Source organism: Chiloscyllium punctatum, chromosome 5, assembly GCF_047496795.1.
Source record: "Chiloscyllium punctatum isolate Juve2018m chromosome 5, sChiPun1.3, whole genome shotgun sequence".
Lineage (NCBI taxonomy): Eukaryota > Metazoa > Chordata > Chondrichthyes > Orectolobiformes > Hemiscylliidae > Chiloscyllium > Chiloscyllium punctatum.
The window spans coordinates 109,325,298-109,351,507 of NC_092743.1; the positions used below are offsets into that span (position 1 = coordinate 109,325,298).

General features: G+C 40.5%; 1 protein-coding gene across 3 annotated transcripts in view; it reads right to left on the reverse strand.

Annotated features, from left to right (window-relative positions):
• Positions 1-25,311, reverse strand: part of stard3nl (STARD3 N-terminal like) — a 30,378-nt gene extending 5,067 nt beyond the window's left edge. The window contains exons 1-8 of one of the 3 annotated variants that reach the window (XM_072571026.1): positions 25,191-25,311; positions 22,409-22,668; positions 19,751-19,828; positions 19,587-19,664; positions 18,946-18,999; positions 16,004-16,124; positions 11,733-11,828; positions 5,790-5,833 (exon numbers count right to left, since the gene is read on the reverse strand). In XM_072571026.1, the coding sequence (XP_072427127.1) occupies positions 5,793-5,833; positions 11,733-11,828; positions 16,004-16,124; positions 18,946-18,999; positions 19,587-19,664; positions 19,751-19,828; positions 22,409-22,627 (687 nt within the window). In that variant the 5' untranslated portion in view covers positions 22,628-22,668; positions 25,191-25,311 and the 3' untranslated portion in view covers positions 5,790-5,792. Of the gene's footprint in view, positions 1-5,789; positions 5,834-11,732; positions 11,829-16,003; positions 16,125-18,945; positions 19,000-19,586; positions 19,665-19,750; positions 19,829-22,408; positions 22,669-23,924; positions 24,891-25,190 lie in introns of those variants that run through there. The other 2 variants (XM_072571027.1, XM_072571029.1) reach the window with 2 other exon arrangements.
• Positions 25,312-26,210: the final 899 nt, after the last annotated feature.

The following is a 26,210-nucleotide window of genomic DNA, read 5'->3' on the forward strand; positions in this document are numbered from 1 at the left end:
GCTTAAAATTAAGAATGTATGAAATTTTGTTTGGTTTTCATTTGAACCTGAAGCATAAGATTACTACATAAAAGTATTTCCAGTCAGTTGTGGACCACAACAAGTAAAGGCAGTTTGCACAACGTGATTATAGGGTTGCCTTTATGTCAGGGATTCATGCCAGGAGCTTTTATGATAGATTAAACTGTTTATAACAGTTTAACCACCAGGTGTGAAACTGTCACACGGAAATTCATTGTTTTTTTTAAAATCAAGAACTATGCCATTGCAACACAATTACTGTGTTTAGATGTAGTTCTGAAGTTTCAAGGGATTAAACAATTATAATGGTGTTCAGCAGCTGGCCGCTTTGGAGAGATGAATCCAGCATCATGGGTAGCTTCTCCACAAGAAAAGAGAGAATATAATAAAACGAACAGATCTCTTTTGAATGTTTACCTGGTTTTTTTTTCCTTTAGTTTTATGTGGCTTCCCTCTTAAGTTATTAATGCGCTCTTTAGAGCACAGATGGGAGGCAATGGCCTAGTTGTGTTACTGCCAGATTGTTAATCCAGAAACTGAGGTAATGTTCTGGGGATGCTCAGCAGATAGTGGAATTTGAATTCAATCAATATCTGGAATTAAAGTCTAATAACCATGAAATAATTGTTGGGGAAAAACCCATCTGGTTCACTAATGCCCTTTAGGGAAGGAAACTATCATCCTTACCTGATCTGCCTTACATGTGACTCCAGACCCACAGCAATGTGGTTGACTCCTAACTGCCCTCAGAGATATGCAATGAATGCTGGCCCAGCCAGGAATGCCCTCACCCCATGAACGAATTAATAAAAAGATATATTTCACTCTTTGTGATGTGTGTTAGTCCACTTATCCCAATGTTTGAAATTCATTTTTAGGCCCTGCACATTAAAATTTATATGCCTTTACTTAACAGCTACTACTACTGGCCTGATGCACAACACCTACTACAGTTATCAATTTTAATTTTTAGTTTGCGCTATAAAATTTTCACCATCTGCCTCTTGGTACATCCTCCCTTGTTGGAAATGATTTAATCCGTAATTGTTAAAACTTTTCCTTCTCCCTGCTTTTCCCATAGATTTTGTAACCTGATATATATATACAGATTGAGTTGTGACATGGCTTTGAAACATATTCACACATGGGTCGTGGCTATCACTGGCATTTTCTTGTGGATTCCTATACACTTGAGAAGGTGGTGGTGATTTGTCACCTTAAACTAGTACTGTCAATATGTTGTATATATAACATCTATGTTCCCTCTAAATTGCATGGCTATACTTAGGGTCAGAGGTTCTGTGCAATACATTGTTGTGGGATTCTTTGGCTTCTGAGGCAATGGACCTTATAGATCTGTACAGCAGAAAAAAATAATTGGGGGAAAAACGTTGATCCACAATGCTGATAGGAAGGGAGTTCTAGGATTTTGACTCAGCAAAGGTGAAGGCAGAGACATGGTTCCAAGTCAGGATACTGCAAGGTTTGGAGAGGAACTTGTAGGTGGTCATGTTCCATTACGTCTGTTTATTTTGTATCTCTAGCTGGAAGAGGATGCAGTCTTACTAGGTGCTATTAAAATTGTTATTACAGCAAGTTATTACAGTGCACCTTGTAGATGGCACATACTTCTGCCACTGCATCAGTGGTGGAGGGAACAAACGTTTAAGGTGGTGGATGGGTTGACAATTGAGTAAGTTGCTTTTTCCTGGATGGCATTGGTAATTAGGAGAGAACTTCATCACTGCCCTAAACTTGTGCCTTTGTAGATGGTGATTAAATTTTGGGGAGTCGGGGGGTGAGCTACTTCTCTTCTCGGTTGATGTGCTGGGCAACTCCCAAATGGACTTGGCAGAAGTTTAGATTGAATCCGCGGGTTCTGGGATCACTTACTCCTCTCTGTTGCATGTTGCTTCCACTGTCTGGCATGCAAGTAGTTCTGCATTGTAACATCAACCACAGGTTGATAGAGTGGTCAAGAAGGCATATGATATGCTTGCCTTCATCGGATGGGGTATTGAGTATAAGAGCTGGCAGATCATGTTGAAATTGTTCAAGACATTAGCTCGGCAGCATTTAGAATACGGTGTACAGTCTTGGTCGCCACGTTACCAAAAGGATGTGAAAGCTTTGGAGAGAGTGCAGAGAAGGTTTACAAGGATGTTGCCTCGTATGAAAGGTGCTAGCTATGAAGAGAGGTTGAGTAGGTTAGGACTGTTTTCATTAGAAAAAAAGAGATTGAGGGGGGACCTGACTGAGGTCTACAACTGGTAGTGAATGGTCTTCTCTAACCATTGAAATCCATTTGGTATAGGTAAACCCACAATGCTGTTAGAAAGGGAATTCCAGAGTCTTGATTTAGTGACATCGAAGGAACATCAATATATTTCCAAATCAAGATTGAGTGCGGCTTGGAGAGGTGTGAAAACACACAAGTTCTACAAATTCATCTGCTGCCCTTGGCCTTTGCTTTGGTAGTAGTCATAGGTCTCGAAGGTGCTGTCCAAGAAGCCATGGTGAATTTCCACAGTGCATCTTGTAAATGATACACACTACTACCATTGTGCATCATTGGTAGAGGGAGAGAATATTTGTGGATACAGTGCCATTCAAGCAGTTAATTTGACAGCATTCAATTAGATTCCTGACTTGTGCCCTACAGGTGATGTACAGATTTTGGAAGGCAAGTTACTCACTGCAGGGTTCCTAGCACCTGTCCTTCTCTTGTAGCCATAGGATCTACATAGCTAGTCAAATTTGGATCCTGGTCAACGGTAACCCCAGGATAATGATAGTGGAGGATTCAGTGATGGTAAAGCCATTGAATATCATTAGCAATAGTTAGAGTTTTTCTTCTTGAGATGCTAATTGCCTGGCGTGGAGATGCAAATGTTATTTATCACTTATCAGCCCGAGCTTGGTTATTGTCCAGGTCTTGCTGCATGTGGACAAGGACTGCTTCAGTACCTTTGTTGTCACAAACAGTGCCGAAAACTATGCAATTATCATGAGCATCAGACTCAGACGCTATGATGGCAAGAAGGTGATTAATAAAGTAGCTGAAGATGGTTGTGCATACAGGTGTATCAAGAGAAACACCTGTAGTGATGCCCTGGAGCTGACAATGATTAGCCTTCAACAACCACATCCATCACCCTTTGTACTGAGCATGACTCCAATCAACTGAATGGTGTCATCAGTCACTGACGAGGGGGATATTTAGATTAGATTTTTTTAGATTAGATTTCCTACAGTGTGGAAACAGGCCCTTCGGCCCAACAAGTCCACACCGCCCCGCCGAAGCGTAACCCACCCATACATCTACATCAACCCCTTACCTACACTACGGGCAATTTACCCTGGCCAATTCACCTGACCTGCACATCTTTGGACTGTGGGAGGAAACCGGAGCACCCGGAGGAAACCCACGCAGACACGGGGAGAACGTGCAAACTCCACACAGTCAGTCGCCTGAGGCGGGAATTGAACCCGGGTCTCTGGCGCTGTGAGGCAGCAGTGCTAACCACTGACCACTTGTGGTGCTTCCTCCTCCAAATTGTTTAACTGATCACTACTATTTATAGAATCATAGAGATCTGCAACATGGAAAAAGGCCCTTTGGCCTACTATGTTCATGCCAGCCAAAAACCACCATCTAACTATTCTAATTTCATTTTCTAGCACTTTGCCCACAGCTTTGCATACCTTGGCATCATGAATGTAATGACTGGAGATGGCAGGACTGCAAAGCATAAATCTGAAATGTTGCTGATTGAATCACTTAGCCTTGTTCATCACTTGTTTGGCCCTTGAATAGTGTGTGCGTGTATGTTCCAGTTTGCCCAGGCTGACACTTTACTTTAGGCATGTACGGTCTTGTGCTTGGCATGCCCCATCAGTATTTTTCTTTGTATCAAGGTTGATCTACTGGTTTATCAGCAATAGTACACTGGGGTAAATACTAGGTAGAGTGTGTTGCAGTACAATTCTGCTGCTGCTACTAATGGCCCAAAACATCGCCTGGATATTCAGATTGAGTTGCTAGATCTGTTTGAAATCTACACTATTTAGCATAGTGCTAGTGTCACATGTGACAGAGTACTGTCCTCAAACATGAAGATGGGACTTCGTTTCCACAAAGACAGAGTGACGGCTTCTCTTACCAATACCATCACAGAAAGTTACAGCTGTGGCAGGCAGACGGAGGTGAGTGAGAAGAGATATGTTCTTCCAACTTGTTGGTTCCTTCACCACCTACCACAGACCCAGTCTTTTACAACTCAACCAGCTCACTGCTGCTGAACCACTCTTGGCTATGGGCATCAAAAGCCTCTACCCAGACCACATTCTGTGCCCTTACCAGCCTCAGTGCTTCCTTCAAGCAGAGCTCAACCTGGAAACATGGTAATTGATAGGAGGCAGGAGTTTCCTTGCCCAAGCTTGACTGAGTACCATGATACTTCAAGGAAGGATCTACAGTCAATATTAAGGACTGTCAGAGCAACTCTGTCCTGACTATACCACTGTGTTGCCACCTTTGGTGCATCTGTCTGATGGAACATACCCAGGGATTGTGGTGGTCATGGCTGGGAAGAAGTTATAATTCATACTTTGCAATTCAGGTTGTTGCTTGACTAGTATGTAGGGCAGCTCTCCCAATTTTAGCACAAGTCGCCAGCTGTTAGAAAGGAGAACTTCGCAGAACTCAGTGGTTTGCTAGCCTACCTCAAAAGGCATTTAAGATTTGACCATATTGCTGTGTGTCTGGAGTCAAATGTAGAGCAGACCAGGCAACAGCAGATTTATTTTTGTAAAAAACTTTTGTGAACCAGATAGGATTTTACAATAATTGGCAATGCTTTCGTGGTCATTATGCAATCAATTTGTAATTCCAGAGATTTATTATATGAATTTAAACTCTATTAGCTACTGTAGTTAAATCTGAACCACGTACAGCTTATGCGCAAAACGTTGATTCTTCCACTTGTTGGATGCTGCCTGACCTGCTGTGCTTTTCCAGTACCACACTCTCGACTCCCATGTAATAGGTGAATCAATTCTGAATTACTGGTCCACTTACATTGCCTATACCATTTCCCCCCATGTCTTGCAGTCATATATCTATAATAGGCACCATGTTAGACTCTTCAAATTAAACTTGGGCCTGGAATTCACTTAAGGGGTTTACTATATTCTACAACGATTTATAAACCTATTGGACTGCACAGCCTAGCTGCCCTTCTGGTTTCAGTTCTGTTTTTCTCCTCTGGCTTAATTACTTTACATTTTATTTCCTCATTTACCTGTGGTATCTAAAGCAAAACTTTTGACTGTTTCTTTACTGTCTTCATCTTTGTCTATTTATCTCTACTAAATGTTTCCATTCAGCCCCTTCTCTTCATTTACTGGCTTAAGTTCATCATCTGCTAGGTTCCAGCCTGGTTCAGGTGGAGTCCATCCCAATGGTACAGGTTGATTCTGGAAAATGCATCTGCACTTACTCAATGAGCAATGATGCTGGAACCCCTTGGGTTGTGTTTCTAAGTATAACACTTTTTAGAGGACAGGGAGAATGCTGTATGTTACTAAAATCAGTGAAGACCAAACAGAGCATGCACGTGCCAGGGAAAGAGATCGAACTGAAGCGCAATTATTAATAGCTTCTATCTTTTTGCCTAACTGAAACCATGCAGCTGTTAGTATTTTCACTCAAAAGTCTGGACTTGATTAGTGCAAACAGGAATCAACAGCTCTGCCATTTTCCACACCTGTTAATGTTTTGGATTCTCAGCATCATCTTCTTCATCAGAATCTACAAATTAAACAGAAGCAATAAAAGGTCAACCTCTGTGCTTCAGAGACAATGGAAGTGAATTATGCCAACAAGCAGGCAGATATATGTTCAGCTAATGCTACTCACTGTGGTTTCTAGTCTGAAAATGGTTAATGAATACAACACATCATTGTAACACAGAAATGGGTGATTCTGTCTAACCTGTTCTGTAGGTGTTACATTTAAATCCCACGTTTGTCTTGTTATTTTCCTTCAAACACCTCTTAACCGATTTTAATAAACTGGTATGGTTCTGTTTCAGTCAGAAATGATTTCACAGTCTTACAATTTCTCAAGGGATTTCTCCTCCTTCCAAATCTCTTAATTTAATCTTTTATCAATGGACTGTATCATGTTGCGGCTGTGTAGGATATTGGTTAGGCCACTTTTGGAATATCGTGTGCAATTTTGGTCTCCTTCTTATCGGAAAGATGTTGTGAAACTTGAAAGGGTTCAGAAAAGATTTACAAGGATGTTGCCAGGATTGGAGGGTTTGAGCTATGAGGAGAGGTTGAATAGGCTGGGGCTGTTTTCCCTAGAGTATCAGAAGCTGAGGGATGACCTCAGATGTTTATAAAATCATGATGGGCATGGATAGAGTTAATAGACAAAGTCTTTTCCCTGGGGTGGGGCTGTCCAGAACTAGAGAGCAAAGGTTTAGGGTGAGAGGGGAAAGATTTAAAAAGGGACCTAAGGGGAAGTTTTTTCACACAAAAGGTGGTGTGTGTCTGGAATGAGCTAACTGAGGGAGTGGAGAAGGCTGGTACAACTACAACATTTGAAAGACATCTGGAAGGGTAAATGAATAGGAAGGGTTTAGGGGGATATGGGCCAAATGCTGGTAAATGGGACTAGATTAATTTAGGATATCTGGTCAGCATGGACAAGTTGGACCAAAGGATCGGTTTCCCTGCTTTACATCTCTATGACCCTAAGACCCTTGATCACAGCCTTCACAACTGGAAACACAGTCTGCTTCTATCAATCTTGCCTCTCTTCTCATAATCTGTTTCTCTCCCTGATGTTGCCTAACTTGCAGAGTATTTCTAGCATTTTTTCATTACTATTTCAGATTTCCAGCACCCGCAAAAATTTTCCTTTTCTGTTAAACAGATACTCTCCCATTAAAGGGAGTGGAATGGCACTGAAAGCTAGAGCTCCCTTGGTAGCTAATGAAATACAACTTTAATAAAATTAAATAAACATGAAAAAACAAATCAATGGATGTCAGTTCATAATTTAATAGGGAACCAAGGTGAATATGGGAAGTTCAGAGGAAACTGAAAAGAAAAGGACAAAGAAAATATGTGAATAGTTTTGCAGATAATGCAAGAGAATTAAAAACATTGATTTTAACACAAATTTAAAAAGGACAACCAAAACAGATGTGACTTATTTGGGACCAAACAGATAGCTTGGATGGGGGTGGGTTGGGAGTTATATTATTGAGCTGCTGAGTACATTAGAATATAGGCTGTGGCCAGTGATGATGGCTGCAAGGGAGACATGAGGAGCAATATTGGATTGGGTAACAAAGGTTTGACAGCAATTAACTGGCACATGTAGGTGTAAATCCTAGGTCACCAAAAGTGTAAATTGTGGAGGAACTAAGGACAATCTCCCAAATATCCTTAAATAGGGGAGCTCTGAAAGGGCACAGAAGGTTTTTTAAAAAAAACCCTCAACTCAAGAAAGGAGACAGATAAACTGTTATACCTCCAGGATAGCCAACTTAACATTAATGGTGCAAAAAATCTTAAAGGCCCAAGATAAAATGAATTGCCATTTGGAAAACATGAGTTAATATGGAAAAAAACAACACTCAAAAGAACTACAGATGCAGGAAATATTAAACAGAAATGAAATGAAATCAATTTGCTAAATATATTAATTTCATCAAGACGTTTGAACTAGACAGGTTTGATGAAGATGGTGCAGTTTATATTGAGTATATGGATTTTCAGAAAGTCACTAGATAGATGACAATATAATAGAGTTGTTAGAAAAAAGCTTAGGGAGAGGTTGAATAGGCTAGGGTTGTTTTCCCTGGAGCATCACAGACTGAGGAGTCTCCTAATTGGGGTTTATAAAATCATGAGGGGCATGGATAGAGTGAATAACCAGGGCCTTTTCCCCAGGGTAGGGAGTCAAAAACTAGACAGCGTAGGTTTAAAGGTGAGAGGGGAAAGAGGCAGAGGGTGATGTGTGTATGGATTGAGCTTCCAGAGGAACTGGTGGAGACGGGTACAATTACAACATTTAAAAGGCATCTGGATCGGGACATGAACACAAAGGGTTTATATTGGTCAAATGCTGGCAAATGGGACTAGACTAATTTAGGATATCTGGTCGGCATAGATGAGTTGGACCAAAGGGTCTGTTTCCATGCTGTATGTCTCTATGACTCTAATCGAAGTGCAGGGGCTTCAACTGAGTGACACCATAGATACAAAGTTGGCTAAGAGACAAAAAGAAAATCAAGCAGCGTTGAATGGTGGTTTTACAGTTGCAAGGAAACATATATGCATCCCCCCAGGGACTAGCAATTGTTTTTAAAGAAAGTATACTAGGATGGCCTGGACGCAGGTATATATGGTAAAACTTCAAATTTTGCTGATGATATGAAACTTGGAAATGTAATAAACAATGAGGAAGTTGGAAACAAATTTCATGTCTCAGACTGGTGAAATAGGTAGATGTATAACAGGTACGATTCAGTGTGCAGTGATATACATAGGTATGAAGAATAAGAAATGATATAAACTAAGTTATATAATTTTAGAGAACGTACAAAACAGAGACCTGAGGTATTTACATAAATAAGCCTTTGATAAAGCAGGACAAATTGAAATGGCACTGAGTGTCCTACGTATTTTGAGAAATTCTAGGGACCACACTTTAGGAAGGTTGTCAAGCCTTAGAAAGGATGCAGAAGAAATTGACCAGAATAGCACTAGTATGAGAGATGGGCATAGGTAGAGAAACCAAAGATGCAGCTGCTCTCCCTAGAACTGAAGAAGAGATGCTTCCAAATGGTAATGGAGATAGAACACAGTCTTGAAATAACACGAGGAATTTTTAAAATTTAAAACACATCAAGTTGCTGTGATCCAGATGAACTGCCTGAAAGATGTAGACACAGATGTAACAATAATATTCAAAAAAAGAGATTGGAAAAACATTTGTAAAGAAATATTTTTAGACGCTATATGGAAAGGGTAAAGGGGAACTATTTTGATAGCTCTATCAGAGAGCTGGCACAGGCTCAATTAGCCAAATAGCCTCTTTTTGTGCTGCATCATATGCTGCCAGCTACATCAATCATGGTTCAACACAAGCAATTCTAATTTAGATCTTTTTCACATTTCTAACTTCCTGCAGGCAGTGGTCCAGTGTATCTGTCCTGCACATATCCATTGTCTCAACATCTTTCCTATAAATGTAAATGGATATTTATTATAATTGCAAAGGTTACCCCAACCGTTGTCTTACTGTCCCCTGGCAAGGCTCTTTAAGAGATTAACTTATTTTGTTGCACAGCACAAACATATTAAAACATTCAAATATTTACTCAGCAGAATATTTAAATGCTGCATGGACAATCCTTTCAGTTACAGCTAGCCTGTGCAGTTATATCTTTTGGTTCCTCTTAAAGATAAACATTTTTGGAATTTTTTTTTTATTTATAGCAGATTCTGAAGGAGAGAGCCCAAGATAAGTGAAGCGGTGGTTGTTCTGTGGTTAAAAACAGTTAAACTCCCACAACTCACACCTGCAACAACTTAACCCAGACAAAACAGCTGCAATTAACACAATGCAGTTTAAGGTCACTGCGGTTTAAGGTCATGAGTTGGCTCTCAAGATTTGGGAAACAGGCCCCTGCAGCAGAGAATCAATCCCTCAAAAGAAAAATTTCAATCAAACTCTATGAAAATAACTGAACAGGGGAGGATATGGTGGAGAGATGGTGCTCCTACTGTACTGCACATTGTTCAAAGAATTGGCAACTGAAATGGCACAGCCCTCAGAAAGGGGGTCTTCTATTGAACATTGGGCTCATTAACCTACAATAAGTTATGCATCCTAGTTTATGGAGAAAAATGAATTATTTCCAAAGCAAAAATAAAAAAAAAATCAACACTCATGATAGCTTCAATGCAAAATGATCACATCAACCCTGATCAGCCAACCTACAAATAGCTATGGTTACACTGCAGGGTAGTCATTGGTTAACAGCTGCTTTGCGCTTCAGAAAAATGTACTTCTGAGAATCAGCGTCACTTCAACCTCTTCCGTTCTGGTTAGAACTGAATTTACACTTCAAAAGACTGTCCAGAAAACAGAAGACCATATTTGAAAAATGCTCAGCAATTGCTCATAACACAATACAATTCAGAAATTGAGTTTTGTCCTGTGGTGCAGGAAAGCATATTCGGAGAGGAATAACAATAACTATTCAGTAGCATTTTACTCAGGAATATGAATAGGTTGTAACTTATTTTAAACATGCAAAAAACAAATGTAAAAGCAAACTGGAAAAACTGCAGCGTTTGTAAAAAAGTTACAAAACCTTTGCCAACATTCTGGGTAACAAGCTTATTAGTGAACATGTGAACCAACACAATTCTTATGAGAGCATGTTAACACTTGGATTTTCTGCATGTGCTTCCAGCCAGCATGGCTCTTGGTTCACAGTCAAAGATAAATTGATGACACCTACACCAGTGAAGGACAAGTACCTTGTAGTACCACCAATGCTTAACTGTTTAGAACTTGCTTACAGAAGGACTGGTCCCGTTCCATGCAAGAATGCTTAAATTTCAGAAGCACTGAGGAATATGATATATAATACATTAGGAAAACAATAATCTGTATTTAATTTGTATCTTTAACATAAAAACTGGTTACACAGGCACATGATTAGACAAAACACAAAAATAAATATTTGATGAGTGGTCATAATACTTCGTGAAAGAGATGGGTTTAGGAGGAGAAGTGGAAAGTGGAAAGCAGTAGAAGTACAGATGGAAAAAAGTTCAGAAATTATGACCAAGATTATCATTTCCTGGAGGCCAGGGATCAAAGGTTTTATTCATGGTGCAGATAAGACAGAACTTCATTGGAAGAGAAACTTTCTTCTACCAATGTGGATGCAGCAAGTGGAAGATGGTTGGGACACTGCAGATCTGGAGGGGTGAAATTGCTCCCATTGTATTCCCCCACTGACAGCTGAGTTAGTTAGTGATGGAAGACTATGGGAGGAATTTGGTTCTAGGAGATGGTGGGTTTCAGTGGCTTGCACCAAGTGTTAAGGATTAAATTGTCTATGATAACAGGTTCGAAGAAAGGGAATGCAGTGCCAGTAGGCACTAGATTCAGAACCATTCACATTTTTTCTGCAGACTACAGCATACATTACAGCATGCATAGTCAGTTTATGGGTGGAAATAAATTGTGCAGGGAAGAGGATAAGTTGGAAGCCCAAATTCTCAAGAATGATGTATGTCACAGAGTGAGAAAAAAAAAGAGACTTCTGCTATTATGAGAAGAGTAGATGGGACCAGAGAATAACACGCCCACTCAGTTTCTGAAGTGTCCTGGACAACTGCCATTTCCTGAACATCTCATGGGTGTCCTTTGAGCAGAAATTTCTATGAATGTTCAATTAATGCAGATTTGCAGTCAGGATAGCAATCAGATATTTAAGTGGAAATTAATCAGACCATCCATATTCTTAATATGATTGTTCATTGTGTGAAATGTACACAAATCTGTTGCAAATTAACAGCCTATCATTCCATTAATGATTATTGGCAGTTATGAGCCTGTACAGGTTGAAACTTCCCCACAATTTCCATTGCACATCTATGATACTCACCAGCAACAGATTCAGGAGGAGAATAAAACTGTCCATCAGATAGGGGGCCAGGAAGAAGAGGTGCATGCTCTGATACATCAGACACTACAAAGACTCCTAGAATAAAAATAATGATACTTGTATTACAGATGCTGGAAGGAAAAAAATGTATACGATTTATTAGAGTTTATAAGCCTAAAGCAACAAGTTAGAAGTTATAACTTAATTTACAGACCTGACATGCATTATACTATTCAGTATATAAATAAACCTATTATTGATTTAAATGATCTTACAAGAGTAGAATGCTGTTGATTCATGAAGGAGAAAATCAGGACTGATAAATTTACCAGAATTCTTTGAGGATGTAACAGCAGGATAGATATAGGAAATACAGTGGACGTAATTTGTTTGGATTTTCAGAAGGCATTGATACGGCAACACATTAGGCTGCTTAATAAGGGAAGAGCAAAAGGCAAGGCTGGTAGATGTAGGGAAAGCTGACTGATGAGAGAAATTGATGTTTTGGTTAAGAAAGATAAAGGAAGCATATGCTAGGTATAGACAGCAGAGATTAAGTTAATTCTTAAAAAGAATATAAATGCAGTAGGTGTATAATTAAGAAGGAAATCAGCAAAAAGGGCAGATGAGATAGCGTTGGCAAATAGGACAGAGGTGGTGGTGCATAAATCCCCAGGACATAATCAAGTGTACAATAGAACTTTGTGGAAATCTAGGAAAGTCATTGCTGGGGCCCTTGCTGAGATATTTGTATCATCAATAGTCACAGGTTAGCTGCTGAACACTGGAGGTTGGCCAACGTGGTGCCACTATTTAAGAAAGGTGGTAAGGAAAAGGCAGGGAATTATAGACAGGTAAGCCTGATATTGGTAGTGGGCAAGTTGTTGGAGGGAATTCCGAGGAACAGGATTTACACGCACTTGGAATGGCAAGGACTGATAAGTGATAGACAGCATGGCTTTGTGCGAGGGAAATCATGTCTCACAAACATGGTTGAGTTTTCTGAAGAAGTGGTGAAGAGGTTTGATGAGGGCGAAGCAGTGGACATGATCTATATAGACTTTAAGGCATTTAGAGTCATAGAAATGTACAGCATGAAAACAGACCTTTTGGTCCAACCCGTCCATGCCGACCAGATATCCCAACCCAATCTAGTCCCACCTGCCAGCACCTGGCCCATATCCCTCCAACCCTTCCTATTCATATACCCATCCAAGTGCCTCTTAAATGTTGCAATTATACCAGCCTCCACCACTTCCTCTGGCAGTTCATTCCATACATGTACCACCCTCTGTGTGAAAAGGTTGCCCCTTAGGTCTCTTTTATATCTTTCCCCTCTCACCCTAAACTGATCTCCTCTAGTTCTGGACACCCCGACCCTAGGGAAAAGACTTTGTCTATTTACCCTATCCATGCCCCTCATAATTTTGTAAACCTCTATTAGGTCATCTCTCAGCCTCCGACACTCCGGGGAAAACAGCCCCAGCCTGTTCAACCTCTCCCTATAGCTCAAATCCTCCAACCTTGGCAACATCCTTGCACACAATATTCCAACAGTGGCCTAACCAATGTCCTGTACAGCCGCAACATGACCTCCCAACTCCTGTACTCAATACTCTGACCAATAAAAGAAAGCATAGAAATGCCTTCTTCACTATCCTATCTACCTGCGACTCCACTTTCAAGGAGCTGTGAACCTGTACTCCAAGGTCTGTTTGTTTAGCAACAGTTCCGAGGACCTCACCATTAAGTGTATAAGTCCTACTAAGATTTGCTTTCCCAAAATGCAGCACCTCGCATTTATCTAAATTAAACTCCATCTGCCACTTCTCAGCCCATTGGCCCATCTGGTCAAGATCCTGTTGTAATCGGAGGTAACCCTCTTCGCTGTCCACTACACCTCCAATTTTGGTGTCATTTGACAAGGTCCCTCATGGAAGACTAGTTAGCAAGGTTAGATCTCATGGAATACAAGTAGAACTAGCTATTTGGATACAGAACTGGCACAAAGGTAGAAGAGAGGGCAGTGGTGGAGGGTTGTTTTTCAGACTGGAGGCCTGTGACCAGTGGTGTGCCACAAGGATCGATGCTGGTCCACTGCTTTTTGTCCTTTATATAAATGATTTGGATGTGCATGTAAGAGGTGTAGCTAGTAAGTTTGCAGATGACACCAAAATTGGAGGTGTAGCAGACAGCAAAGAAGGATACCTCAATGTACAATGGGATCTTGATCAGATGGACTAATTGGCAGATGGAGTTTAATTTAGATAAATGTGAGGTGCTGCAGTTTGGAAAGGCAAATCAGGACAGGACTTATACACTTAATATTAAGGTCCTAGAGAATGTTGCTCAATAAAGAGACTGTGGAGAACAGGTTAATAATTCCTTGAAAGTGGAGTCACATGTAGATAGGATAGTGAAGAAGGTGTTTGACATGCTTTCCTTTATTGGTCAGAGTATTGAGTGCAGGAGTTGGAAGGTCATGCTGTGGCTGTACAGGACATTGGTCAGACCACTGTTGGAATATTATGTGCAATTATTATCTCCCTGTTATCGGAAAGGTGTTGTGAAACTTGAAAGGGTTCAGAAAAGATTCACAACAATGTTGCCAGGATTGGAAGATTTGAGCTACACAGAGAGGCTGAATAGGCTGAGGCATTTTCCCTGGAGTGCTGGAGACTAAGGGATGATCTTATAAGAGGTTTAAAAAATCATGGAGGGGCAAGGATAAGGTAGACAGACAAGGTCTTTTCCCTGGGGTGGGAGAGCCAGAACTAGAGGGCATAGGTTTAGGGCAAGAGTGAGAAATTTAAAAGGTACCAAACGGGTAATGTTTTCACGCAGAGGTTGGTGCGTGTATGGAATGAGTTGCCAGAGGAAGTGGTGGAGGCTTATACAATTACAACATTTAAAGGGAATCTGGATGGGTATATGAATAGGAAGGGTTCAGAGGGATATGGGCCAAATGCTGGCAAATGGGACTAGATTAGGTTTGAATATCTGGCCGGCAGGGATGAGTTGGACTGAAGGGTCTGTTTCCGTGTTGTACATCTCAAGGGCTATATGACTCATGGTGTTCTAGGTAGTATGTTAGCATGAATAGGTGATTGGCTAACTAATAAAAGAGAGCGAGTTGGGGTAAGGAGGCCATTTTCAGGACAGTAATCTGTAATAACTGGTGTGCTACAGAGATCAGTGGTGGGGCCACAATTATTTACGATATATATTTTTATATATATATATTTATATATATATAGATTACATGAATGAAGATAGTTAATGTACTATCTGCAGATGACAAAAATAGTTGGGAAGGCTAATGGCGAGGTTGTCTGTAGAAGGATATAGACAGTTTAACTGAGTAGACAAAACTTGGCACATAGAATATGGTAAAATGTGAGGCAAGGCATTTTGACAGGAAGAAAAAAAAGAGTTGAAGAAAGACTGCAGAAAGCTATGGAATAAAGGATCCTTTGTCTACAAATCATAAAAAGTTAGCATCATGTTCAGCAAGTAATAGGAAAGACAAATGGAGTGTCAGCTTTTATTTAGAAGATAATAGTGCGTAAAAAGAGGGAGATTTTGCTAAAACTATACAAGGTACTGATTAAATCACAGCTGGAATACTTTGAACAGCTTTGGCTCCCTCATGTAAGGAAAGATATTTTGGCATTACAGGCAGTGCAAATATGGTTCACAAAGCTGACACCATGTATGGAGGGACTGTCTTAAGATGTGACATTGAGTAGGTTAGGTTTCTACTCAATGGAATTTAGAAGGAGAGACGACTTTATTGAACATGCAGCACTTTTAGGGGTTTTGGCAGGGTAGATACGGAAAGTTTGTTTCCCCTTATCTAGAACAAGATGGCATAATCTCAGAATAAGGATTCGCACATGAAGACAAAGATGAGGAGGAACTTCTCTCAAATGATAGCAAATCTGTTGGAATTCTTTACCAAAGAGCGTTGTTGAAGCTGGGTTGTTAACCATGTTCACGACGGAGACAGAATTTTAAATAGAAAATAAATCAAGGGTTATGGGGAAAAGGCAGGAAAGTGGAGTTGAGGATTATCAGATCAGTCACGATCTCATTGAATGGCCTACATCTGCTGTATGTCTTGTGGATAAAATTATGACTTGAACTGGCTTCATTGCAAAATTTGGTGTTACAAATCAAATTATTGTGTACTATCTGTATCACATGCCTATAATTATCTGAGAACACCCTGTGGGGAATAGACAACACAAAGAAGCAGTAGGTGCACTTACTGTTTTCATCCTTTGCCTCTTGTGGCAACACCTTAAAATCCAGGAACCAAGTCTCAATCCAGGCTAGTATGAAGGAGATGATTGGCAGTAAATAAGCAAAGGCAGTACCTTGGACCAAGAGCTAAATTAAAATGAAAACCATTGACAAATTAAAGATAGTGATGGAAGAAAACCTCAGTTTTTAATGAATTTATTCTTTCACAAGATGTGGATGCTGCTGGCTAAGCTCAATTTATTGCCTTGCCTAACTGCCCTTGAGAAAGTGATTATGAGCCGCATTCTTGAACTGCTACAATCCTTGGGGTATACCCAGTACAAGAAGGAAGTGAATTCTAGGATTCTGAGCCAGTGACAGTGAATGAACAGCAATACTGTTCCAAATCAGGACAGTGGGTGGTTTGTAGAGGAGCCTCCAGATGGTGGTGTTTGAAGGACCCTTACAATATTCCAGAAACAATGCTTCAGAATGTGTCACACTGTTACAGTATGATTACAATACTGGCATCCACTCAGCAGATATGTCCGGTAGATAAAAAGCAGAACAAATTTAACCTGGTTAATTATCGCCCCATCAGTTCACACTCACTTATCTGTAGAATGATGGAAGGGATCTTTCACAATGCCATTTATCAGCAGTTACTTGGCAATAACTTACTCACTGACACTTAATCTAAAGTTCTGCTTAGGTTGCTTAGCTCCTGACTTTATTATGGCTTTGACTCAAACATGGACAAAAGAGCTGAACTCCAGAGTGAAGTGAGAGTTACAGGGTCTTGACATCATGGCTGTATTTGACAGTGTGCCATCAAGGAGCTCTAGCAAAACTAGTCAATGGGAACTGTGGCAAAACTCTGTGCTGATTGGAGTCATACTTAGCACCAAAAGATAGATGATTGTAGTTGTTAAGAGTTTAGACATTTTGGTTTCAGGACATAAGTGCAGACATTTCTCAGAATAGTATCCAAGAGCCAACCATCTTCATTGATGATCTTCTTCCCATCATAAGGGGTCAGAAATGGGAACACTGGCTAATGATTGCACAACATTCAGTAACATTTGTGACTCCTCAGATACTGATGCAGTCTATGTCTAAATGCAGCAAGACCTGGACAATATCCAGGCTTGGACTGACAAGTGACAATAACATTTACTCTACAAAAGTGCCAAGCAATGACCATATCCTTCAAGTCAGAATCTATCCATTGCCCCATGACATTTGAAGGTATTACTATTACTGAATCCCCTACTGTTTACATCCTGGTGGTTACTATTAACCAGAAACTAGCCATACAAATACTGTAGCTACAAGAGCAGGACAGAGGCTAGAAATCCTGCCAAGAGTCACTTACCCCACACAGCCTGTCCATCATTTACAAGGCACAAATTAAGAATGTGATGTAATACTTCCTAATTGTCTGAATACGTGCAGTTGCAACAATGCCCACCAAAACTTGACAACATCCATGACAAAGCAACACAAATATTCAATCTCTCCACCACAAATACATACTAGCAGTAGTGCGTACCATCTACAAAATGTATTACAGAAATTTGCTAAAGTTCCTTAGACAGCACCTTCCAAACCTACTACCACTACAATCTAAGGGGCAGCATGATGGCTCAGTGGCTAGCACTGCTGCCTCACAGCACCAGAGTACCAAGTTCATTCCAGCCTCAGGCGACTGTCTGCGTGGGTTTCCTCCGGGTGCACCAGTTTCCACCCACAGTCCAAAGATGTGCAGGTCAGGTGGACTGGCCATGGTAAATTGCCCACAGTGTTAGGTGCATTAGTCAGAGGGAAGTGGGTCCGGGCTGGTTACTCTACGGAGGGACAGTGTGGACTGGTTGGGCCGAAGGACCTGTTTCCACACTGTACGGAATCTAATCTAATCTAAAAGGACATGGCATCAGATGTACGGGAATATTGACGCTTCCAAGTTCCTCTCCTAACTTGGACTACCTCACCTTTCTTACACTGTCATTGGGTCAAAATCCTGGAACTCCCTCCCCAACATACTGTGGGTGTACCTACACACAATGATTCATGAAAACAGCTCATCACCTCCAAGGACAAGTAGGGATAGGCAATAAATGCTGGCCCACATCTCCTGATGATTAACAAAAAGAAAACCCAGGGCTCCATTCCTTCTAGGTGCTAGAGGGCACGAGTTTGAAAGGCACTGTCAAAGGAATCTTGGTGAATTAATGTTGTAGATGGTTCTCACGGCTGGCATTGTGCATTGGTGATGTTGAGTTAGGGGAATGTTGGAGGTTGCACCCATCTGAGAAACTGGAGAACAGTCCACTGCACTCTTGAATTCTGCCTTCTAAATAGTGGGAGACTTTGGGAGTCAGGTGGTGAGGTGTTCACTGTAGAATTCCTAGCGTCTAACTGTAATGGATGGTCAAGTTCAGTTTCTGGTCAATGGTTAGCCAGTTTGTTGATTGTGAGAAATTCATGATGGTAACACCAGTTAAATCAAGGGGAATCACAGATTCTTTCAAGTTTGAGATTGCCATTATCTGAGTGATTAGTAACATTTATGTGCACATTAGCTCTGAATGTTGAATATACAGCCTGCTTCTGAGGTCTGGTGTTGAACATCGTACAATCATTAACAAACATGCCCACTTCTGACTGCAGAGTAGATCTTTGAGATAGCTGAAGATGGGTGGTTTAGGACACTATCTTGATAAACATTGGCAGTGGTGGCCTGGGAGTAAGATGACTGACTGCTAACAATCACAACCATCTTCTTTTGGACAATGTACTAGTTCAAAATGTGAAGAGTTTTTCCACCCGATTCCAACACAGCTAACTTCATTTTTGCTATTTTTTTTTAATGTCATACTCGGTCAAATGCTGCTTTGACTTTCAAGGGCAGTCAGTCTCACCTTAGAGAATATTTTATTCAGCATTTTGATGCAAAGTCAGTACATACCTTGGAAATAATTACTTTTACAATTAGAAAGGCACTGGTAACAGCTGTTGTAATCTGTGAAAGAGAAGAACGGTGAAGACAAGAAGCATTTACAGTAATAGGATAGATTCTGTAATTCACTGCTCAGTACTGATGAAAGATTAATCTAACCTTCTTTAAAAGATGGAGCTGTGGCCCCACTCCTGAAAATGATAATACTTTATCCAAAATTATTCATTCGATCAGACACACACAATAGCAATTAAGTCATCACTACCTTATCTGCACTGTCCAGCCCTTACAGCGGTCACCGTTTCTGCATTGTTCAAGAGTATGTGGGACAGTGAAACAACATTTGAAGTAAATTTTTTTTTTGTGTGCACCAGATTAGCTACTTAAATTAGAGGCTGACAGATCACTCAATGTAAATTGCCAAGTCACTGGATTGAGAAGAGGTCCCTCTTGAAGACTTTGGTTACAGCAAACTGCTGGCCAATTTACAAGAATTTGATTCTACACATTTCCCAAATGGATATGATAATGGCTTCTTTTCACTGCATCAATTGCCCAATATTCAAGAAAAGGGCAGTTTCGGTCTGATGTTTAGTAGATTTTCAATGTCTTAAGAAAGGGAGCAAGAACAATATTGTTACAGCACTCACCGCAATCATCCACCAGTGGTTTAACCTACACAGAGCGTACGCAATAACCAGCATAAGGAATCGAAATACTGCCAGTAACTGGGAAGGTCAAAGAGGATTAGATTAAAAACTGCAAAGTATTTAAAGCCACATTAAGTAAGAATTTCAAGAGAAAATCTACTCACAAAGATATCAAAGTAAGATCTATGGAAGTCATAGTGAATGACTTCACTTTCTAAACTATGAATTATGCCACCATCTACCTAGAAAACAAAAAGACACAAGTGGAATTATTTTGCTAGCAATGGTTATTGAAACTGGGAGTTAAACATCCAGATATATATTGGCAGTTATTCAGATGTTAAAGATGGACCAGATATTCTAAACACTATGAATTTGTAAACACTAAGAAATGCCCTCATTATCACCATCAATTAGAGTTGGCACCAAATGCTGACTTTACATTCCATGAAAAATAAAATTATCAAGCTATCCTAAAAGAATCAATACAGTTTGTGATATTCCAATACATTGCGGTTACTAATCACATTTCCCATAGGATCACTGCCAGTGTAAGTGTGGTGGTCCATTCTGAAACTCTTCAAAATACTGATTTACCGTGAAAATCTAGAACTAATAACTCAATGAACATCCAAAAGAAATGGCTTTTTGTTACTCTGGGTGTATTTGTATGGAGTTAGCTAATATCATGAAAAATAAATAAGAGGGCATAGTCAGGGTGCGGAACTCTATCAGAGAGAGTTGGACATGTTAGGCCAAATGGACTCTTACCACATTGGAAATTTCTAAGAGTCTATATTATCATGTTATATTATTCAAAACAGATCTGAATGATTTACAGACCTCAAACCAGTGTGATCAGCTTAAGTGCGAATGAATGCCAAAGACCCATTAAGTTGACCTTAAGTTAAACTAAACCAAAATAATCAGTTTCAGTTCTGCAAATCCAAGTAGCCTCAGAAAAAAGAACTAGGAAAACATGAGACAGAGTGTCTCTCTTTGGAATGTTGCGACATTTTCACCCACTAGTCCAACACATGGCCCCCCTGAAACCCATTCCTTTAATATGCATATCCAAAAAGTACATAGTGTGAAGAGGAAATGGTAATGGGCCAAATATATTGGGACAATTCTTTCTGGGGTAAACTCAAATGTGACAATTGCAAACTGGGAGCGTGAAAGAAATTAAAGCTTAGTAGTGTCTATTTTGGCAAAAATCAACACTGCGGTCAATCATTCTGGAAACTAGTTCTTAGCTGGTTGTGCAAGGAATGGGAAACTTAAACTTCTAGGGGCTTGTAATATGGCAGCTGCTGAGTAGAGTTTAGGCAGGCCTTTGGGAATTACTAAAGCATTATATTTCGGTTAAAGCTGAGTGTATAGCAATACTGGAAGCTTAAATGAGGTTCACACAAGGAAAGCTATCTATCAGAAGTCTTTTAAAAAACATAACATGCAGATCTCTGGCAAGATCAAAGTTTTGTGACACTCCTGAATGTCCCTCGAGTTAGCGGTAGCGAGAGGCCTTCTCGACCAGAGCAAATTGCTCTGCTATTTCAGAAGGTAGTTTAGAGTCAACCACATTGTTGGGATCTGAAGTCGAGAATGCCTGGTCTGGCATATATTCTTTCCTAAAGGGCATTAGTGAACGAGATGATTGGTCTTTACAACAATCAATGATAGTTTCATGGTCACCACTACTGAGGCTAACTATCAATTCCAGAATTTTATTAAATTAACTATTTAAATTGAAACTAATGAAGGTTTAAAAAATACACGCTGGAATGTCCTCTGACTATTGAAAGAAAGTATGATCAGATCTCTTCAAGACAGCACTGTATGTAGTCTGGTCATCCAACCAATGGAACATTGCTAATGCTATCTAAGGAACAGATGTGAAAATTTAGAGTGGCAAACAGAACTTAAAATATGAGAAAAGCTGGACGAAAGGAGCAAGAAAGAAACTTTGAGAACAAATCAGCAATTCTCTGCTCAAAAGGAGCAGTTTCCACATACTTGTAATTCCGCATTCCTGAAACCATTTTAATAAATCTGTGTCCCCTCCAAAGTGCTCATGCCCGTCCTAAATTAGACTTGGATTCAATGCAACTAATTGGTGTCAAATTAGTATTTGATATGGACTCGGTTCATTTTCCTGAATTTTGTACTCAGTCCTTTATTTGGCTTTATAAAGTGCATTATTCAAAATACTGCTTTAACTGCTTTGTTAAACAGTCATGCTTCCATCAAAGATTTGTGCACAAATAACCTCGACTCTGCCTTCTTGCATAGACCAATCAAGTCAAATGGTAACTTTTGTGCCTTACACTGATCGAGTGTGCGCGTAAAGTGAGGTGACACTTTGTGGCTAAGTTGTTAAACTTGTGACTAGCAATGTGCAGAGATACCAGCCAAACTTACATTTAGTGATTTAAGAAGGGAGACTCTCACAATGGCAATAAAATAAAACTATTTTAAAATACAAAAAATTATATTTGGTCCTTTGATCTCCAAAAAAGTTGTTAGTCTCATTGACGGATGGTTATAATTATTAACAACATGCTATCCATATTTTATCAAAGCCTCTATCCTCTCTCCATCCATTCCCAGCATGGTTAACTCACCACTTCATCTCAATTCTCTATCTGAGCCTCTCATCTCACTTCATCCAGTTCAAACAATTTGATCAACTTAACCCAGTCTGCACGTGTTGTCAAAGGGTACCAGGGGCAACAAGTCATTTGCAGAATATACACAGGGATATATACAAAGGTATTAACTTGATCGCAGAAGCCTACATTAAAAAGAAGTTTAATACTTACATTTAATTCTATTATCCACAGCAAACCAACAAATAAAAGGTCAAAAGTAACAAATAAGCAGAAAGTCCTCCTGACATCAGAAATAGGTTTCCTATCACTGTAAGGCTCTAATCTAGCTGCAAGTTGAGATGTAGGAATGGAATGTGTGGTACTAAGAGAAGCACTGGAATTGAAATGATCAGCTCGAGCTTCATCCTGGACATTCGGCAATCTGCTCATCCTGCACGGCTCTGCCGCAACTTCAGCATCACCAGAAGCAGCTGTATAAGAACAGAAATATGAGAGCTCAGCAAAGAAGTACAGCAGGAGAATGTAAAAATAGAAAGCACATGGTTTGCTTTCCTTGGGTAAGGCCCATGAAACTTGTATTAATACAACAATCATTCCCAGTCTAACTACAATTGCTACTATCAAATCCCACTGTATTAAGCCCTAGCCACCAGAATGTCTGATGCCCAGAAGGGTTACTCAGTTCAAAGAGTGGCTCCCGTGAGCTCCCAAATTGTCAACTGGTAGGTGCATACCATGGTATGAAACACTGAATTAACTTCCTTCTGTGCATTGTGATTTTGACTATCGAGACTGCGTTGGCTCTTTGAAGGAACAAACCAGTTAGCCCTACTTTTTCAATGCAACTTGCCTTTCCAAACATTTATCCAGTTTCCATTTGAAGTCTCTGTTTCTACCACCCTTTCTAAATTCTAAATGCTCACTGCACAGTAAGTTTGTTCTTTCTAAGGGTCTTTTACCAATCTTTTCAAATTTCTCTCCTTAGGATTTTCACTTTTCAGTAATTACAGAGTTTCTATATTTAGAATATTTAAAACAAAGACTTTGAATAATGTTATCAAATCGAGCTTGCTGTTAATTGTCGTCTTTCTCTCCACAGATGCTGCCAGATGTCCAGCACTCTGCTTTTATATCAGATTTCTAGCATCCGCAATATGCCTTCTCTACTCAAGGCATATTGAGGAGGTGATGAGCTTCTTCAGTCTTTCCACATACGTGTAATTCCTCGTCAGAGTCCATTGTACCAGATTTCTTTCTATCCCCTCCAAAGCTTTCATGCCCCTTGTAAATTGGATTTGTACTGAATATATCTACTGGAATCAAACTAATGTTCTACCTGTATATAGATTCAGTACAATTCCTTGACTTTTGTACTCATAGTCCTTTAATGGACTTTATGAAGCCCATTACCCGAAATACTGTAATAACTACTTTGTTAAACAGGCATGCTTTCAACAAATATTTGTGCGCAAACAATCCCTCGTCTTTTTGCATCTCCTTTAAAATTGTAACACCTAGTTTGTATTGCCACTCCCCATTCTTCCTATCAAAAGTAGTGAGGTAAACAGTATATTGCAGATGCATTTAAGAGAAAACTAGATATATTCACGAAGAAAAGAACAAAATGTTATTGAGTTGAGATTAAGTCAGGCAAACAGATTCTCATTTCAGACTTTAAAACAATTGCACAGAACAGTTGAATCAAATGGTTATTTTTGTGCCTTACATTGGCTGAAAGTAAAGTGAGGTGACTCTTTGCCTAAAGTCTCAGCTGGAGAAGGTAACCTCAGTTCATTCGCAGCCCTGTGCTTAGAGGCTCCTCACACATTTGATTAGGGATCAAGATTGACAAATAAGTTGCATTGAGACAGTGAAACAAGAACATAAAGCAGCAAAGTGCCTGATTAGATTCAGCTCATCTGCAGATAAAGTGTGAACACAGTAACAAAAAACCAGCTCAGCTCTTCTTCACGTTGATCAAATCAATAATGCTGTTTGCAAACCTCTGGTAGAGGCTCTGTTCCTGTGCAATACAAAACTAAATTACAAAACATTATTTTCATTTTGTCTGTGCCATCAATTACTAAACCTGCTTCAATATGAATCGGGGCACCCTGAGGAAAATTAGCTTAACTTATCTGAACTTGTCAAAACAAGTAGAGTGGTGACAAGTTCAAGCAAGACACTAGAGCAACAAAACCAATTTATAAACTTATCACAGTGTTACACTGTCAGACTATCAAAGGTAGGTGAGCATCTGAACACCTAAGGGGCAAACTTTTTCTCACAGAGGATGGTACGTGTATGGAATGAGCTGCTAGAGGAAGTGGTGGAGGCTGATACAATTGCAACATTTAAAAGGAATTTGGATAGGTATATGAATAGGAAGGGTTTGGAGAGATATGGGCCAAGTGCTGGCAGGTGGGACTGGATTGGGTTGGGATATCTGGTCGGCATGGACGGGTTGGACCGAAGGGTCAGTTTCCACGCTGTGCCTATGACTATTCCATGGTTAACTGTAAACAAGAGGTAATTTCAGTGAGTGCAAATGAAGTTACTACTCCAGAGGGTTCTGAGTTTGTGTCACTCCATCAGCTGGCTTGTCAGGATGACTGTGACCAAATGTATCTGAGATATAAATTCCAAATATAACGTGGGGAGGAGGGAGGAAGAATTAGACTTTTGATGGGGGGGGGGGGGGGGGGGAGCGTAGTGAGGGGAGGAGGGCGTGGTTTGGGGAGTTGGGACGTGAACCTGGGGAGCCCAAGGGGCTTGGGGCCTCTCCAGGGGGAGGAGGGGGTCTCCCGGGCGGGTTCACTCAGACCCGCTTCAGATTGGGATGACATTTCACTCAGATTCCACCTCCCGGAGCCGCCACAGAGACTCGGGACGGGAACAGCCCTGAAACCAGGCCCAGTATCTGCAGCCCCAGCCTCGACTCTCCCACCAGACACAGCCACCGACAGACAGCCCGGCCGCCGCCCGGATTTACCTGAGAATCCGCCGCCCAGTCCCGGAACCACCACCCGGGACCCTCAGCTCCGGGGGCAAGTTAGAGAGGAACACACACGTGACCCGATGAGGTCCAGCCTCCCGAACGGAAGGGGCGGGGCTACAAATCAAGGAGGGGAGGGTTGTCGCCTCCAGCGTGTAGTTCCACGGTGCACCTCTGTGTGTCTCCCTCTCTCCCTCTTCATTTTCGAACTTCCACCACAGTCCCACAGATTGTGCAAACAAAAGGTAACAAGTAAACACACAGTCACCTTTCGTTCTTTTCCAGCCTCATTTCGACTGAATTTGTTTCAGACTTTTTGGAGTGTTCAGTGGTTTTTCCACATTTTATAATCTGCATAAACTGTCCACAAAGATTTTGAATCATGTTGGGGCAGGTGATGTCTAGAAATTTATTAACACTTTTTACACAACGACGGTATCATAGACCCATGCGTAATCTGGGTCCTGTGCTTATTGGGGTACATTATGCAGCTATATAAAATCAAAATACTGAAGGTGCTGGAAACTTGAAACAGAATGATGGAGAAACTCAGCAGGTCAGGCAGCGTCTGTGGAGAAAGAAATAAAGTTAACATTCAGAGTCAAGTATGACTTCTTCAGATCTATTTGTTACCTAGATAGAGGTGACTGAATATGCTACACTTACTCCATGCCACAACAGTGATTGAATATGAGGTGGGACCTTTATACTGAAATGTCACATGTGATGTCATTCAACTGTCTTAAAGGTACAGCACTATCTGGTCCAAAATCTATGCCATATTCACATATTTAACTTGGGTAAAAACAATGACTGCAAATGCTGGAAACCAGAGTCTAGATTAGAGTGGTGCTGGAAAAGCACAGCAGTTCGGGCAGCATCCAAGGAGCAGTAAAATCAACGTTACTGGCAAAAGCCCTTCATCAGGAATACAGGAAGGCTTTTGCCCGAAACGCGATTTTCCTGCTCCTCGGATGCTGCCTGAACTGCTGTGCTTTTCCAGCACCACTCTAATCT